General features: G+C 37.8%; 2 protein-coding genes across 2 annotated transcripts in view; one reads left to right on the forward strand and one right to left on the reverse strand.

The window, feature by feature from the left end:
* The window catches only part of LOC124252247 (olfactory receptor 56A4-like), a 128,588-nt gene that overhangs the window by 4,769 nt on the left and 104,958 nt on the right, over window positions 1-18,861 (forward strand). The gene's annotated exons all lie outside the window — the stretch shown is intronic.
* Window positions 13,973-14,938, reverse strand: LOC124251824 (olfactory receptor 688-like). The gene has a single exon (XM_046684722.1). It carries the CDS (start codon window positions 14,936-14,938, stop codon window positions 13,973-13,975), a length of 966 nt encoding a protein of 321 aa, XP_046540678.1.

Consider the following 18,861-nt stretch of genomic DNA (forward strand, 5'->3'; position numbering starts at 1 on the left):
CCGTGAAGGACACAGCTCCCATGCCCTGATTGTAGGACTTGTATGTCACTGTGCAGGGATTTGCTAACAGGTAGAATTCCTCTCAGGCTGTGAATAGAAAAATGAAGAGGTAAGCTGGATTCCCTCTTCTTTTGCTGAAGTAGAGAAGCTTTTTGCCTGGAACCAGAGATAGAGTACATTTTGCTGATCTGTGGAGCTGGTTTTCCATACTTTTTCTCTATTTCTAACTTGGAGAACCAAACCTATCTTGGAATTGACTCCGATTCTTTCTTTCTGGATTCACTGCAATGACAGGGTTTAGAAACACAGGGCATGGTGGGCACTCCTACAGGTCAGGCTGCAACTCTGAAAGTGAAAATGTTCACACACAGGTCTGCTTGCCCCCTACCTCCTCTTATAGTCACATGCTGGCTACTGTGTGAGGACCATCAACCTAGATCACTGCCACTGGGGATGGGGGGGATCCACTCACCTCCTTCCACTGCTTCCTGGGGATCCAGTACCCCCTTCTTCAGATATATGGCTGAGTGGATCTCTCAGACCTACTATTGCGCTTTGTAGAGAATCCTCTCTTGGTTAATGAATGTCCATTTAGTTGTAACTTAGAGGGGAGAGACTAAGGGAACAACTCACTCCACCATTATGCTGATATCACTCCTGGATCTCTTAATAAGAACATTTCCCATCTCTGCATCAAGTTTTAATGTCTTCAATTCCTCATTCTCTAACTCATAATCCCTACCCTCCACACACACATACCTACATTGGTTTGAAGGTTTCTTCATTCTGGCTTTTCTGTAAGTACAAGCCAATCTGACTTATGAATTCAAGAAATTTCTCAAAGAATTTTAACTGACCCTTGTACACTTCCCCATATTCTGGGACTGTTATTAAATTATCTTATTTTCTTATTTACTTAGCCATTAAATGGGAACTTTGGGAGAGAAAGGAAGTAAATCATGTTTCCAATCCAACATCTTTAATCAGCATGATTACAATTTTAATTTAATTTTGTGATATTAATTGTATTATATATCTTTCATGTTAAACTGTAGGCTCTAGGAAGACAGGTGTCTTATATGTTTCATTTACTTCTCAATACTAATTGCCTGACTTATTCCACAATGCAACAAACACCCTCAATAATTATTTGTGATACAGGATGAATTTACAAACTGAATACCTCTGCACTGAGTGCTCCTTTTTTCATTTTAATAATTGTCTGTGTGATTTTCTGTTTATGATTAGGAGGGCATATCTCCCATCCTAGAAATCAATGCTCTTCACCTGATCACTTCCAGAAACACCCTCACAGAATACCCAGATATAATGTTTTGACAGCTATCTGGGCATCTCTTAGCCCAGTCAAGTTGACACATAAAGTTAACCACCACATAAATGAACTCTCAGCAAGCTCAGGGGCCAGGCTTGTATTTTGTCTCCAACAAATGTATCTGAAAACCCAGCCTGGACTCTCTCTTCATTGTAATGACAGTATAATGAGAAAAATATGTATAAATGGAGTAAATAGGCATTAGAGACTGAGCTTTACACTTTTAGTTGGTTCCATCTTGGAAGAAGGCCTGAGAAGCATGTGAGGAGTCTCTACCAAAGAGAAAATACAAGGACGTAAAGTAATTAATTTATGTATAAAAGTGTTATCGATAATAGCTATCACCTACACACTGCTTACTATGAGCCCAGCACTGTTCTAAGTGCTATTTATATGTTGATTCTTTTATTCTTCACAAGAAACCTGTGAGGTAAGTGTACTATTATTATCTTCATGTTAAATAAGAAAATGGAGATCCAGAGAGGTAAACTGATTTGCCCTAAGTAACACAGCTTGTAAGCCATGGTGCTGGGATTTTAACCTAGACAGGCCACTTTATAGTCTTTCTCCTCATAGCACCTTGCCATCCACCTGCCCTCCATCTTATACCATATTGGTGGTAATTTGTATTATTGAGATGTCACTCCATGATACACTTCCTAATATTCCATTTTGCCTTGGCAAGAAGGTTTTCCACATGCTGAAGCATGTGAGTGAGCCATCTTAGAATCCCATTTTGAGGGTCTGTTCTTGTATCTTCTTCTGGTACCAATTACTATATCATGCATGGTCTAAGCTGGAAACAGCACAGGAAAAGGGTTTAACTGAAAGGAACTTAAAAAGGAACTATTTGTAGATGTGTTGGCAGGGTCAAGGGAACCAAACAAAGCACCTAGGAGCTTTCAGCTGCAGGATGCTACTATTACCCCAGGCTTGAAATGGTAAGTGGAGGGAACACTATTACTCCAACCTGATGAGCTCTAGCGCTGTGGAAACGGGGCTTTCCACTAGGATGTCCAGCTAGAGAGAAACACAGCCATTGTCATAACTGTATCAAGGTGAAGGGTGAGGTAGGAATAAGTACCCCAGCCTCTCTCTCCTCCTACATTTTTATCTCCTGCAGGTGACTCCTATTGCCTGAACTGGAAGCCAGAGAGTCAGGTTAGGGAACCCAGATAAAGCAGGCCATGGAGATCAGCCTCGCCCAGCACAGAGCAGGAAAAATAAAGAGGAAATGGATTTGTGGTCAAATAGAGAACAAACGGCACACTGGGTTGAACCCAACTATTTGCCTTCTCTATGGTTGGACCTAGGATATAAAGGAGAAAATAATCACACAATGAATCTGAATGGTTTTGCTTTAACTTCATCATCCTAAACTCCCAAGAGACATTCAATGTTTACGACCGGAGTAATTGCTCACTCAGAAAAATGGTTCTAAATACACTGGAGATGTAGGAAGGAGTCATATTATGTATGATCTTGATTTAATTAATTAGCTAAGAATGTGTTGATCCTACTACATTCTAAACACTGTGTGAGACACCACATTAATGGGGAACAAAATCAACTTGGATCTAATGTTCATGAAGCTAACAGTCCAGTTCATGTGTAGTCTGGAGTAGGCCATATTATGAAAACTGGTTTTATTTTATAAACAATGGGAAGTTCTGATAATACTACCTAATGTAACTACTATAATGGAATCTCATTGAGGGTGGCGGGGACCTTAACTACTTTATTCACCTGTTTATCTTTGTGACTAATCTGGTGCTGGACATATAGTTGACAATAAAAAATAAATACTTATTGAATAGCTGATATTTACATAGGGTAAATTAGCTACCCAAATTCATACAGATATCAAATAGCAGAGTTCAGTGCAGGATAATATAAAGGCAGGAAAAAGTATTCTTTTGTTAAGAAATTCTGAAAAGATTCAATATGACATTTCAGAATGTTGAAAGTGCTATAATGTTTAAGAAGCTGATCTGTGTGGTCAAGCAGATAGACATAGATTTGAGTTTCAAGTCAGTTTCAAATCCTGTCCCTCACATCTTGACTCCTGGCACCCAGTAGCACCTTAACAGAAGGCAAGATGAAGATTCCCATGGGATCCTGCTCATCAACTGTCAGGTCCCAGTATCCCAAACTATTACTGTTCCCAGTTGGCTTGGAGAAGGGAATGGCACAGTGTGAGGAGAAACTATAGATCATAAAACCCATAAAAGTTTTACAGAGACACTCCTGTGTGCCTGACACTGTGACAGGCAAGAGGTCTTTGCATATATATTCCTCTGGCTGAAGAGCCCCATAGTCTCCAACATGGCCAAGTAAGAACTCAGTTTTGGACTCATTCCCAGATATAGCTCCTAACTCCTACAAGGTGATGAGCCTATTGGAAGGTAAAGAAAGTAAAATTGAGAAATCCAAGGATACTGGACCAGATACATAGACCAGGATAGAGCAAAATGAGGTAGACTGCCTCTATTGATTCCCCTCCCAGAGTCCATAACATTGGCTGGTTTATTTACTACTGCAAGAGAGATCATGAAGATGCCCTCAGGCTGATGCCTCTTTTTGGCCTCCCTTCACTTTCCTGGCTGTTGCTCCCTGTGCTTGGCCTTTTGTTGCTCAGAGCTAACCCTCTCTCTACCACTCCTGGGGTTTTGGTTATAAATCACAGGTGTGAAAAGACCTGGTCTTGGACTGATCCTCTCTGGGCCCATGCCATGGCACTCCTTAGTCTCATCCAACTACCCCTGGGGCAAGCTGTTGTCTCACTCCAGCAGAAAGGGCCCTCAGTGACTTTGGAGGCTTGTCTTGGTCACTTTATGGAACAGTCCTACTCAAACCTAGTCCCAGGGGGCAGGCCCACCAGATGGATGGCTCTGCCAGCTTGAATGTTTGGAAGAGATGTGTTCCACCTTCTATCTAGGCTTGGTTTCCTCTCCACTCACTCTGGCAAGTATAGTCAGTTTGTAAAAATCACTGTGCTATGCAAAATTCCATAAGAAAAACTACAGCACTTATGGAAAAATGGAATTAGGAGCACAGCCTTCAAAAATCTTATCAGTGACAGATAAAAAAGAAAACTAATATAAACAGTAGCAGAGTCTTAAACATGTTAAATGGTTAAGAAAAATACAAATCCTACAATGAGTACAACACTAGTGTGAAAAATACATGAAATTCCTTGTGGAAGTGGGCAGAAGGGTTGCAGAAGGGTTGAGTTACTATGAAGTGCTAGAAAGAACTTTATCTGAAATCAGATGGAAAGTTGTAAAGTGAATGAAGGCAGCTGGCAGATGTTAGACATGTATGCGTGTGTGTGTTTTGCATATTCCCATGCAGCTTGTTTGCAGCTTGATGCAGTTTTATGCATTTAAACTGCACAAAGGTAAAGGTGAAATTCAATTATCCTGAAATTGTTTCACAATATATCATTGGTTGGAACATGTTTGTGCATTCAAACCAAGTGACATAGCAGAACTGACTATCTCCTTTTTTTATGTATCAACAGTCTTCTACTCTCCTGAATCACAGACTTCAATTTATGAAGGTTCCAAGGACTCTCAACTTCAAAAACTATCTCTATTCCACTTACTTCTGCCTAGATATTTCCATGGCACTTCCCAGTCACAGCCCTGTAGCCTCAGGTTCTGCTTTTCACTGATCCATCCTGTTGTAAGAGTTATCTTTGTATATTGCCTTCAACTCCTCACCTTTTTAATTTATGGCCATCTTAAATGTGTCCTATCATGACGCTGAAATTGATTTTGATAGTGACTTTGATACTGTCTAATTGAATGAGCACTGAATTAGATAAAGTCCCACTAGAGAATAGATGGCCACTAGAATAATTTGAGAAGGGATTGCTTACAAAGGACTATTTACAAGGATGTGGTCACTAAGAGATTCTAAGTGATAGCGCAGTTACCTAGGGCGTGTTACAACACTTGCCACCACCTCTAAACCTGAAGGAATGAGTGACTGGCATCCCGAAATAGAGAGCTGGGACAGAGAAGGTTATCTTGTGAGGAGCCTTTTTGGTTGATGTTGTTGAATTTATTCTATCTCTTCAGGTGTGAGTTGTTTGTTCACTTTAATGTCACTCTTTCATTTTTCTTAAAATTCACTTATTTTTTAATTACAGTAACATTGGATTGTAACATTATATAGCTTTCGGATGTACACCATAATACATTCGAATTCTGTGTAGATTACATCATGTTCAGCATCCAAAAACTAATTATAGTCCATCCCCTCACATGTGAGCCTAATCACCCCTTTTGCCCTCCCCTCCTTCCACTAAGGTAACCACCAATCCATTCTCCATTGCTGTGTGTATGATTGTCATTGCTTTTATCTTCTACTTATGAGTGAGGTCATACAGTATTTGGCTTTCTCCCTCTGACTTATTTCACTCAGCATAATACCCTCAAGGTCCATCCATGTTGTCACAAATGGCCAGATTTCATCATTTCTTATGGCTGAGTAGTATTCCATAGTGTATAAATCCCTCATCTTCTTTATCCATTCGTCCCTTCATGGGCACCTAGGTTGCTTCCAAGTCTTGGCTATTGTGTATAATGCTGCAATGAACATAGGGGTGCAGGTATCTTTATGCCTTTGTGATATCAAGTTCTTTGGATAAATACCGAGCAGTGTGATAGCTGGATCATATGGTAGATCTATTCTTAATTTTCTGAGGAAACTCCACACTGCTTTCCATAGTGGCTGTACCAGTTTGTACTCCCACCAGCAGTGTACAAGGGTTCCCATCTCTCCACATCCTCTCCAACATTTGTTGTTTCCTGTCTTGTTAATTATAGCCATTCTGACTGGAGTGAGGTGATACCTCGTTGTAGTTTTGATTTGCATTTCTCTGATAGCTAATGATGTTGAGCATCTTTTCATATGTCTGTTGGCCATCTGTATATCTTCTTTGGAGAAATCTCTGTTCAGATCTTTTGCCCATCTTTTAATTGCGTTGTTAGTTTTTTGTTGTTGAGCTGTATGAGTTCTTCGTATATTTTGGATATTAGCCCCTTATCTGATATGTGGTTTGCAAATATCTTCTCCCAATTGTTAGATTGTCTTTTCATTTTGTTGATGGTTTCCTTTGCTGTGCAGAAGCTTTTTATTGATTTTTCTCAAATAGATAGTTGTATTTGGTATTAAAGAAAAATTGTACTGGACAGGATGAGCAAATGGAAGTTGATTTTATTTTGATCCTATTATCAGCAATAGGGAAGAGAGAATAGACCAAGTCTGGATACCCAGTTCTGCTAAAATAAAAGGTGGGGTTGCACTGGGGTAAGGTGTTAAGTGGAATGGGTTTAAGTCCTGGGCTGAGCTAGTGGAAAAATACTGGAGGACTTTAGTGGGAGGTTGATCAATGGGATGTGTCAAGCACATTGAATTATTCCTGAGATTGCAAATGTTTTGTCTGTGATTAGGGCCTCTGTGTTTGCTAATTGACACCCTTGAAGTTAGGATACTACCCTCCACAGAGACTGGAAGATAGAGTGCCATCTCCTTCAATGTTTACATTTCAAGAGATAATTCCAAGGTCCTTGAGAAAGACATTTCTTAGGTTGTAAAACTGGCAGGAGGTTATAAGAAGATATATATACACCACAAAGGGGAAGAGAAAGAATTTGCAATTACAAGTTTTCTCAAGAAAATGCTTTCAGCCTATAGTCAGGAAGAAACCTTTCCAAAGTTTAGCCATCCTGGTCATTGGTTGATTGTTTTTCTTTCTAACAGGCAATGTAATAATGCTGATGTATTTGTTGATGCAACCTTTTGTAGGAGGACATGGGGTGTGCTAATACCTTGATTTATGGTTGAGCTTATGCCTCATGGGTCATGATTGTTTATGGTCATGTGGGTCACTGTCCTGTTTTCTGACCCAGTCTCCAATATTCTGGAATACCCACTGCTGTTACTTAACTTTTAGCCTACTTCTTGGTCCAAGAGTGTATGTGCAGAAAGATAGACCTGCCTGGCTACTCCTACTGTACTACATAGACCTGCCTGGCTACTCCTACTGTACTATACATTAGTCACCAGGTTTGTTTTCTTGTGGTACTCTGTTTCTCTTAATATCAGAGATTTTAGAGTCTGAGTCTTCATTATTTTTGTAGTTGTCCTTTCTTGTGCACCTTTTGGGCTTCCATTCTTCCATAATTCCATCACAGTTGTCTTTCATCTTTGGAGTTTCCCCATTTTTTCTGTTTCATCAATGGCTCTCCATTTGTTTCGTATCATGTTATGGATTGATTTATTATCGAATATCTTGTCAGTATTGTGAGGTTTTTGGGTGGAAGGAGGAAGCTACAGTGAGTGCTGAGTTTGTTATGTTGATTCAGAGATCTTTGGAACTTATTTGCTCTTTGGAATTTTTGAGACCTTCCTCATGGCTCAATATTCTGTCAATTTCTGAAAATAAGGCATGAAAATAACATGATGTGTATTGTCTGTTTTTGCTGAGAGTTAGCTTGCAACATCCTTTCAAACCCACCTTTCCATAACTTTCCACTATAGAGACTCTGAAGCTAGAGTACTCAGCTTTTGAGTCTTCCTTGAGGAGAGGAACCTCAGACTCATTTCTCTTCAATCAGATGTAAAAGTCTGTTGAGGCGTCCTTTTTCATTTTTTTCTTTTTCTAATCTGGGATATGGAATTGAATGTGGAGGATGGTAGTCATAGTTTAGGATGGCAGAGCAGAAAGTAGAAAGAACTTGGTCTTTGTTTTTTTTTCTTTGAGGAAGACTAGCCCTGAGCTAACATCTGCCACCAATCCTCCTCTTTTTGCTGAGGAAGATTGGCCATGAGCTAACATCTTTGTGAATCTTCCTCTATTTTATATGTGGGACACCTGCCACAGCATGGCTTGACAAGCGGTGCGTAGGTCTGCACCCGGGATCTTAACTGGCGAACCCCAGGCCACTGAAGTGGAACATGTGAACTTAACTGCTGTGCCACTGGGCCAGCCTCAATTTGGCATTTTGATGGCATAAAAGAGGTGCCTTAACAACTCTAAACAGCCTGAGTCTGTGTCTGTCTGTGTATGTGATGAGATAAATAGATTCCATTGGTGAAACCACTATAATCTAGTGTCTCTTATATACCAGCTAAATAGAATCCAATCCTGATGATTGTTTACAGATGTTAGGGTGGCACACTTCCCCCTTCTTGATGGTTTGTGTCTTGTGCAGGCCAATCCATTGTAATAACTCTCCTGGCTACTGTTCATCCCTCACTTATTCTCTAGAGTAGCAGCGTCCTCATATGAGTGGCTAATGTAAAGGAAAAAGAAAAGGGCATATAGAGCTCAGTGCCTTCCTCTCTTCTTGTCTCTGTGTTACTGAACACAAACACAGGTTCATTTACCCACCACACAGGAAGGCCAATAACTGGAATGCCAGGTTTGTGGCAAGGAAAGAGGTTTACTGTCAAAATGCAGCCAGACAAGGAGATGGGAGTTAAAACTCAGATATACCATTCTGAAGGGAAAAAGCTATGGGTTTTTATCTAGGGTTTTAGGTAGGGAGAGGGAGCACTTGGCCTTTCTGGTTGGTGCATTCCTACCAGCCTGTGTTTGTCCTTGAAGACTCAATTTCTTTTCCCTTGACTGTCTGCACATTTCTGGTTAATTTTCATCTTCAGCCCGCATTTGGCCTTGTGAATCTTGACTTCTGGACCTTGTCTTTCTAGAAAAAACAAGTCATTCATATACTAAGGAGGGAAAGAAAATCATGGTTAGTTTTGAACAACAGTTGATAATGCTGAGTATGCACAGCTATAGTTAGCAAAGCTTAGTCAAAGTTTTCTTTTTCTCTTCTTACAGACCAGGGAAGATTTTTTTAACTTCTTTGATCTTGGTTTCATCTGGAGCATGTGTCTCTATGGTTCTCAGCCATGTGGTAACTCCAATGGTATAGGTTCTATGTCTGAGGGTCCTATGTCTCTGCAGTTTTGGAGAGTCAATTTGATTTAAGAAATTATTAACATTTGATTAATTGACAGAGTATATTGAAAAAGAGGGTATAAAAATTATAATTGGGGCATTCAAAATACATGTTTAGACAAAAAAAAATCCTCAAGAAAATTCTAGCAAATAGAATTCAGTAATATATAAAAATGGTTATACACCATAATCGTGTGATTTATCTCAGAAATGCAAGATTGGTTTAACATCTGAAAATCGATTAATATAAGACATCACATCAATAGAATAAAAAGCAAAAACACATGATCATCTTAAGATGTAGAAAAAACATATGACAAAATACAGTACTCTTTTCATGATAAAAACACATATGAACTAGGAACAGACATGAACTCCCTCAATCTCACAAAGGGATCTGCAAAAAACCCAAAGTTAACAACATACTTAATGTTGAAAGACTGAAGGTTTTCCCTCTAAAATCAGAACTAAGATTAGAACGTCTGTTCTTACCATTTCTGTATAACATCATACTTAGGTGTAGCCAGGGAAAAGGCAAAAAACTGAAATGAAGGCATTCTGATTGGAAAGAGAGGAGTAAAACTATCTTTATTTGAAGACGACATCATCTTACATGTAGAAGACCCTAAGGAATCCACTAAAAAACTAGTATAACTAATAAGTGAGTTAGCAACATTGAAGGATACAAAGTCTTTTGTATAAGTCATTTGTATTTTGCTGTGTTAGCAATGAACTATTCAAAATAAAATTAAGGAAAAAATTTCATTTACAATACCACTACAAATAATAAAATATTTAGGAGTAAATTTAACAAAAGCATGGCAAGATTTATACTCTTAAAACAGCAAAACTGTTGAGGAAACAAAAGATGGGATAAATAATGGGAAAGATATCTTGTGTTCAGAGATCAAAAGACTTAATATCATTGAGATGAGAATACTCCTTAAATTAATTAAAAGATTCAGTGAAATCCCTGTGAAAAGTCCAACTGTCTTTTTGGCAGAAATGGACAAACATCCTAAAATTCAAATGGAAATTCAAAGGACCCAGAAGAGCTAAAACAATCTTGAAAAAGAAGAGCAAATTTGGAGGGCTCACACTTCCAAATTTACTTCACAGCTATAAAATCAAAACAGCGTGGTATTGATATAAGGATATACAAATAGATCAATGGAATAGAATTGATAATCCAGAGATAAACTCTCACACTCAAGATTAACTCATTTTTGACAAGGTTATCAAGTCAATTAAGTGGGAAGAATAATCTTTTCAACACATGCAAAAGGATGAAGTTGAACCCCTTTCTCACATGTCACCCACAAATTTTAACTCAAAATGAATCATAAACCTGAGTGTAAGAACAAAAATTATGAAACTTTTAAAAGATTATGTAGGATTAAATCTTTATGTTGTGGGTTAGGCAAAATCCAAGTACATATGACATTAAAAGTACAAGCAACAAAGAAAAATATATAAGTAAGACTTCATCAAAATTAAAAACGTTCTTGCTTCAAAGAATACCATTGAGTCAGTAAAAAGACAACCAATAGAATGGGAGAAAACTCTTGTAAATCATATATCTGATAAGGAACTTGTATCTAGAAAATTCAAAGAACAATTGGAACTCAATAAGAGCAGGACAAATACTGAACTAAAATTTAAATTTAAAATTGGACAAAGGATCTGAATAGACATTTCTCCAAAGGAGACATGCATATGGCCAATAAGTACATGAAAAAATGCTCAACATTACTGGTTATCAGGAAGTGCAAATCAAAACCACAGTGAAATATCACTTAACATCCACTAGGCTGGCAATAATCAAAAAGATAGATAATAGCAAGTGAAAACCAGACTTTTCATTTTAGAACAGTTTTAGATTTATAGAAAAGTTGTTAAAATAGGACAGAGAGTTCCCATATATCACCTTCCTAGTTTGTTCTTTTATCGATAACTTTCTTTATTACAGTACAGTTGCCGCTATTAAAGAACCAGCTTTGATTTATTATTACATATTTTATTCATATTTCCTTAGCTTTTACCTAATATATCTTTCCCATTCCAAGATTCCACCAGGATACCACATTGCATGTAGGTGTCAGGTCTCCATAAGATCTTCTTGTTGTCTGATGTTTTTCTCATGATGACACTGGGATTATGTAGGTTTTGGAGGAAGACCACAGAGATAAAGTGCCATTCTCATCATATTAGAATGTGAACATGATTTATCACTATTGATGTAAACTTGATCCCCTGGCTAATGTAGTGTTTGTCAGGTTTCTTCATCTGTAAACTTATTTTCCCCCCCTTCCCATACTGTACTCTTTGGAGAGAAGTCACCATGCACTTAAGAAGCGAAGAGTTATGTTCCACCTACTTGAGGGTGATGTATTTACATAAATTATTTGGAATTCTTTTATATGGGAGATTTGTCTATTATCTTCCATTCATTTATTATTGAATTGTCTATTTATATCAGTTTGGACTTATGGAAATTTACTGTGTACTTTGGGTTATAATCCAATACTAGGACTTTAGAAGTCATCACTTTTGTCCTTACGAGAAGAAAAATCAAGAAAAAAAAAATCAATGAGTTTTTTTGGACCCATCACAGAATTGATGTTGCAGGGCAAACTGTCTCTCCAAAGTTTGGAAAGACAAATGAATACAGAGAAGCTGGCTACTTGGAATAGAAGCTGCTGGAGCCACAAACTGGTAGGAAGTCTTCACAGGTAATTTTGACAAATTTCTGGAGGATGAGTGTGGTCTAGATTGAGAATGAGAAATACTTGGGGGCTGCAGTCTTAGGGAGCCCCACACTTTATATCCAGGAGCCCCAGCAGATTCTCATAGTAAGGATTCAAGAATGAGCTGCTGCTCCTGGCAGGAGGAAGGGTAAAGTTAAGATTTTGAAATAAACCCAGAGCATTCTCTATAATAGAGTCCTCTTCTCCTGGAAAAAAGACATTATTAGAGCCATCTCCCATCTAAGGGAATGGTATTTCTCTGACTACAGACTATGAGTTAGCCTGTGACCTCAGTTCTCTGATGGGTCCAAAAAAAGTGGTTGATTTTCAGTTTGTCCAGGTTTTCTTGATGTTACGATGGGAATGACAACTTGTAAGCTTTCTTTACATGTTGGAGCTGAAAGGCAGTCTCTGAGATTTCTTTTACACTCAGGTCTTAGTCACATAATCTTTACTAATTTGTTGCTTTTCCGATCTCTCTATACCCATTTAAAGATATTTTGTCCATCATTTCTACTTGTTTTCACTGGGAAGCTTTGTCTGAATTATCCTATCAGCTATTAGTAGAAATGGAAATTCAATCACTTGAATGGTCAGATTAGAAGAAATTCCAGTACTTTCTTTTGAGATTTATTTTTCTCTCCCTGAAATGTTAAAGGATCTCAGGGACTTATTCCAAACACCATGTGGAAAGAGAAATAGGCAATTTGTACCAACTATTCGTGTACTATTGTTTGTCAGCTGTCAATGCATCTGTTCGTGGTATATTGGATCACTTTTTAAAATAGGTGGGTGAAGGCACATGGTCCAATTTACCTTGTCAATAGCTATAATAAAGGGCTTGCTATATAACTCATTCCGTGAAAGGAAAGATGATTAAATTTAGTGGCCTACAATTGTCACATTTTGGCTTCCAAGTTTACTGGCACAAGATAGTCTTTTCTTCCCAAAGTTGGCCATAATGTCATGTGACTGGGTTAGGAGAGTCTTCCAACCATATTCACATGTCATTCTGGGGGAAGCATTTCACTCTTGCTGATCTATACTCTGGAACTGAAATAATTAAAAAAAAAACATTTTCCCATCTTTTCCTTCTCCTTCTCCTCAAATATATCATTTCTTTTATTAGGAAAATTCCCCTGTAGATACATTTGCTGTCCTTTATACTTCCAATGAACCATTGGATCTCACTGGGATTATCTTAATTCATTAGAGAAGTTCAAGTATTTTTGAATGTTAAAAAAAGTGGTTGGGACATTCCTTTCTGGGCTCTAATGCAAATGAACTCAAGAGGTGGTAAAGAGTTTATAAAGTAGCAAAATAATTCCTGTCAAATTTTTGATTTACATTTATTTGACTAAGATGGTCCTCTAGAGTGACAATAGAGGATTTAAGATCTTCTGTATTTACCATTAGACAGGAAAATTGCTGCCAACATTTAAGTGGACTTTTTAAAATTAAAAAATAGGTTATTTATAATTTTACTTAGTTACACATTCTTTTTTTATTGTACTATAATTTATACTTTTAAAAATTAGTAGCAAGTTTGAATGTGGAGAAAGGGTTAAGAGTAGGGACTCTGGAGCCTGACTGCTAAGGTTGTAATTTCACTCTGTGACTTCCTTTCTTTTTGACCTTAGGCAAGTTTTTCAAATTTCTTGTCACATCTACAAAATGTATAAATAATAATTGTACTTGCTTCATAAGGTTGTTATGGTAATTAAATGAGTTAATATTTGTGAAATATTTAGAGCCATGCCTTGCACATAGTATGATATATAAAATTGGTGAACTAATTTGAATTGATGTTTCTAGCAATTGGGATATGTGGAATTTTAATTCAGGAATGTTGGGCCCCAAAGCCTGTTCTCTTTCTACAACATCTCTTATAGTAATCTGTCACTTAAAGTTAGCTCACTTCCTGGCCACACTCTTACCTAAACTGAGCACCCTCTGGAAGCCCACTCTCAGCTCCTGGGTCCTCAGGGCATACACCATGGGGTTAAGGGCTGGGGGGATGACACTGTGCAGCACATTGAGGAGAACAGGGATGAAGGGAACTTTTATTTCTGCCAGATGAATAACAGATACTACAATAAGAGCTGTGTAGAAAAAGAGAAGGAGGATGAGATGAGAGCTGCAGGTATTCAGGGCCTTAGATATTGCTTCAGTGGAGCTCAGCTTCAGCACTGAGTGAATAATTAAAGCATAGGAAGCAAAGACCAGACCGATGTCACTCCCAAGTATAACCCAGGCCAAAGCCAACTGGTAAAATCTGTTAATGGTGATGTCATCACACGCCAAGCTAGTGACCCCCAAGTTGGAGCATAGGCAGTGGTCGATCTCATTCCTGGAGCAGTAATGTCTCTGGGCAGCCAGTACAGGAAGTGGCATACTCAAAAGGCCATTCCTGAGTATGATAGACAACGTGACTTTGATCACAAAAGGCTCAGTGACTATGGAGGTGTACTGAAGGGGACAGCAAATGGCTACATATCTATCAACAGCCATGCAGAAAAAGATGCCTGACTCCATAGCCATAAAAGTATGTATTGCATAGATCTGAGCAAAACACTCAGGGAGGCTGATGGCCTTGGAATTAAACCAGAGGATGGCCAGGATCTTGGGCATGATGGTAGTAGGCAGGCCAATGTCCACTAAGGCCAAAATACCAAGCAAATGATACATGGGCTGATGCAGTGTAGGCTCATGTTGGATGGTGATCAAGATGAGGAGATTAGCACCAAGAGCTAGGAGGTAGAGCAGAGCCAGGGCCAAGGAGAGCCAGTGCTGCCATTCATGAATTCCTGGGAAACCCATGAGGATGAACTCAGACACTTGAAACCTTGAGTTATTGGTTATACTCCGGGTGGTATTCATATCATGTGATGTCTCAGCATCTATCTGTGAAGTAAGAGGAAACAAGAACAGGCTTTGGTTAGTTGAGGGTCAAAATTTGTGCAGAGCTATAAGATTCATGGACAATGTCTCAGTGCTTATTAACATAATTCATCCTCTATCCTTTTGAGACTCTGGGAAAAAGTGTACCTACGCATAAAAGAAGGTTCAAGATAAATCTTAAGATAACGATTTTAATATAATAAAAGTGAATTTTAAAGACTTATGTGCCTGAAATTTTGGGACATGGACATAAATAGGAGACACATACATTATGAAGAAACAGAGATTTCGGGAGTGTACTAGTCTTCAAGAGCTGCAAAATAAAATACCACAGACTGGGTGACTTAACCAATAGAAACTTATTTTCTTACAGTTTTATGGGCTAGAAGTCCAAAATCAAGGTGTCAGGAGGGTTAGTCTCTTAAGGCCTCTCTTTTTGGCTTGCAGGTGGCTCTCTTCTTTGGTGTTCATGTGGTCTACTCTCTGTGCATGCATGTCTGTTTCCAAAGTTTGTTTTCTTAGAGACGCTAGTCATATTGGATTAGTGCCGCCTCTAATGATCTCATTTTAACTTAACTACTTATTTACCGGCGTTATCTGCAAAGATGGTTGAGTATGAGGTACTAGAGTTTAGGATTTTAGTATAAAAATCTTGAGGGATACAATGAGCCTTAACAAGAAAGTAAAATTAGAGAGTAGAGGTGTTATCTCCATTCTTGGGGATCTTCTGGAAGAGAATAAGTAGCCACAATGAGAACCCTAACTAGTCTTTGATTTTGAATGACTTATTGTTGAAAAATATCTTCAGACATAAACAATTTCATTTAATCTTCACTACACAGGTGTTATTATTCATAAGAGAAACAGAACTTGAATGATTTGTCTAGATGAAAGAATCGTATATTGAAATCACTAATAAGTGACAAAGCTACAGAAAAAATTTAATTCTGTGTATTTAATTCCAGTACTCTTTCTTTGAAATCTTAGCCAATAGGTCAGTAGTGTGTAGAATACCCTTTGTTTCCTCTTTTGATTAGGAAAGCAATGTTAAAGACATAGTTAAACCTATGTTTTAAAATCATCAATGTTATTAATAAAAGATGTAAAGAGGGACAAGGGGCAACAAACTTGTAACTGCTTCCATATTTCTGTACAATATAAGTTGGAAATAGCTGGCATTTATTGTACACATTACACGTTTTTTTGTTGAAGTAATTTCATAGTTCACTCTTGGCCCCTTTATATTTGGTCTCCTCTCCTCATTTTTAGATTCTTGATTTTGCTAATTCACTTTTTGAGAATTTTTCAAATAATTGTATCAAAAAGTATAGTTGACAGACAAATGTTGGCAAAATGGTGGACTAGAAATCTCCAAGTCCTTGTTCTCCCACAGAAACACTAAGTAAGCAACAGACTGACCAAAATAGCTTTATGAGAGTTATAGAAACTAAGTAAGAATGTGTAGCAACCAAGTGAACGCCCAATGAAGAAAATGCCACATTCAAAATGGCAGGAATTTTTGTGGTATTTTTCTTACCCTTGCCCCACTTGCTCCCTTGTGCAGTATGGTGCAGGCATTAGGAACTCATCCAATTCCTGGTTCCTCCCTTGTGATGGAAGGTAAAAAAGTGGAACTTGTCTGCAACAGTTGGCTTATCTGTAGGTTGCCTGAGGAACTGATTCCTGGTTTGCCTGACTTGGAGCTCAGGTAGCAATGATGGCATTCTTTGTATATTGGGTTGGAGGTTGCTGAAGGAAGTAGTGGATACAGCAATGTGTGAGTGTGAGACTACAGGGTTCTACAGACCTGAGTGAACCTGAGGGAAAGAAGTTACAGATGAGGTATATAATTGAACATCTAAATTTCTAAGAAGAAGCATGGGTGAAACTCAGGGAAGTAAGGCATTTAAGAGAAGCTAATATTATGAGGCAATTGGGGAAAAGAAAAGCATGTGCACAAGCCCAAGGGAGATACATGCTCAGAAAAGGCCTGTGAAGACTTAAGATTTCTTGCTGGTTTGAGTAGTGAAGATCTCCATCTTCATGGAGACAGTCTGCAAAGACAGGGAGAATGGTGTATTTTTTTCAAATCCCAATTTTCAATAAAATGTTACAATGCATACAAAGAAACAGTAACATGGCCCACTCAAGGGAAAAACATCAATCTTTAGAAACCAAGCTTAAGAAACACAGGATTTGGAATTACTTTGCAAAGACTTTAAAACAACTGTTTTAAATATGCTCAAAGAACTGAAGGAGAACACACAGGGAGAACTAAATAAAATCATAAGATCAATATATGAACAAAATGAGAATATCAATAAAGAGAGAAAAAGTAGAAAAGAAGGAAACAGAAATTCTGGGTCTGAAAAATACAGTTACTGAATTGTAAAATTCTTTAGAGGGATTTAACTGAAGGCTCAAATAGGCAGAAGAAAAAATCAGCAAATTTCAACACAAGTCATTTGACATTATCGGGTTGAGGATCAAAAAGAAAAATGAATGAAGAAATGTGAACAAAACCAGAACTTGTGGGATACTAGTAAACTGACCCATATACTCGTTATGGAAGTCCCCAAAGGAAAGGAGAGAGAAAAAAGGGCAGAGAGCTTATTTGAAGAAATAACAGCTGAAAACTACAGAAATTTGAGGAAAGAAATGGATATACAAATACAAGAAGCTCAAGGAACTCCAAGTAGGATAAAGAGACCCACACCAACACACATTATCACCAAACTGTTAAAAGTAAAAAACAAAGAGAGAATCTTGAACACAGTAAGATAAAAACTACTTATCATGTTCAAAGGAGCCACAATAAAATTATCAGCAGATTTCTCAGTAGAAACTTTGTAGGCCAGAAGGCAGTGGGATGATATATTGAAAGCACTGAAAATAAAAACTGGCCAACTGAGCATTCTTTATTTGGGAAAACTGTACTTCAAAAATGGGGGAGAAATCAAGACATTCTCTGGAAAACAAAAGCTGAAGAAGTTCATTAGCACTAGAAGTGCCATTCAAGAAATGTAATGGGAGTCCTTCAAATTGAAATGAAAGGATGTTAAACAGTAACCCAAAGCCATAAAAATATAAAATTGTCTTGTAAAAGTAAAGACATGGTTTATTAGCCAGGGTTCTCCAGAGAAACAGAATCAACAGAATGTGTGTATATATATTTATTTCTATTTATTTTATGTGGAAATTTATTTTAAGGAATTGGCTCACATGATTATGAAGGCTGCCAAGTCCAAAATTTGCAGCTGGACTGGCAGACTGCAGAAAATGAAAGAGCTGATGTTGCAGTTGAAGTCTGAAGATTGTCTTCTGGAAGAATTCCCTCTTGCTCAAAGGAAGTCACTTTTGTTGCCTTCAAGTATTTGATTGAAAGGATGAGGTCCACCCACATAATGGAGAGCAATGTGATTTACTCAACACCCACTGATTTAAATGCTAGTCTCATTCAAAAACAACCTCACAGAAACATCCAGAATAATGTTTGACCACATATTTTGTCACAGTGGGTCACAGTGACCCAGCCAAGTGGACACACAAAATATTAGAGCCTATAATGTTGTAATTTTACTTTCTAATTCTACTTTAATTATTCTTTAGGATTTAAAAGACAAAAATCACATAAAATAATTTTAAATATATGCTATATTTATAAAAGATGTAATTTGTGACATCAATGACATAAAGGGGGGCCTAACTGTAATGGAGTAGAATTTTCCTGTGTTCTTGAAGTTAAGCTGGTACAGTTTAAAACAGACTGTTATAACTTTAGGATGTTATGTATAAACTCTGTGATAATCCCCCCAAAATGTTTATAGAATATACACAATTCAACAAAAAGCTATAACCGTTGTAGACATATATGCACCAAACTTCAGAGCTTCTAAATATAT

The sequence above is a fragment of the Equus quagga genome, chromosome 14 (genome assembly GCF_021613505.1).
Source record: "Equus quagga isolate Etosha38 chromosome 14, UCLA_HA_Equagga_1.0, whole genome shotgun sequence".
NCBI lineage: Eukaryota > Metazoa > Chordata > Mammalia > Perissodactyla > Equidae > Equus > Equus quagga.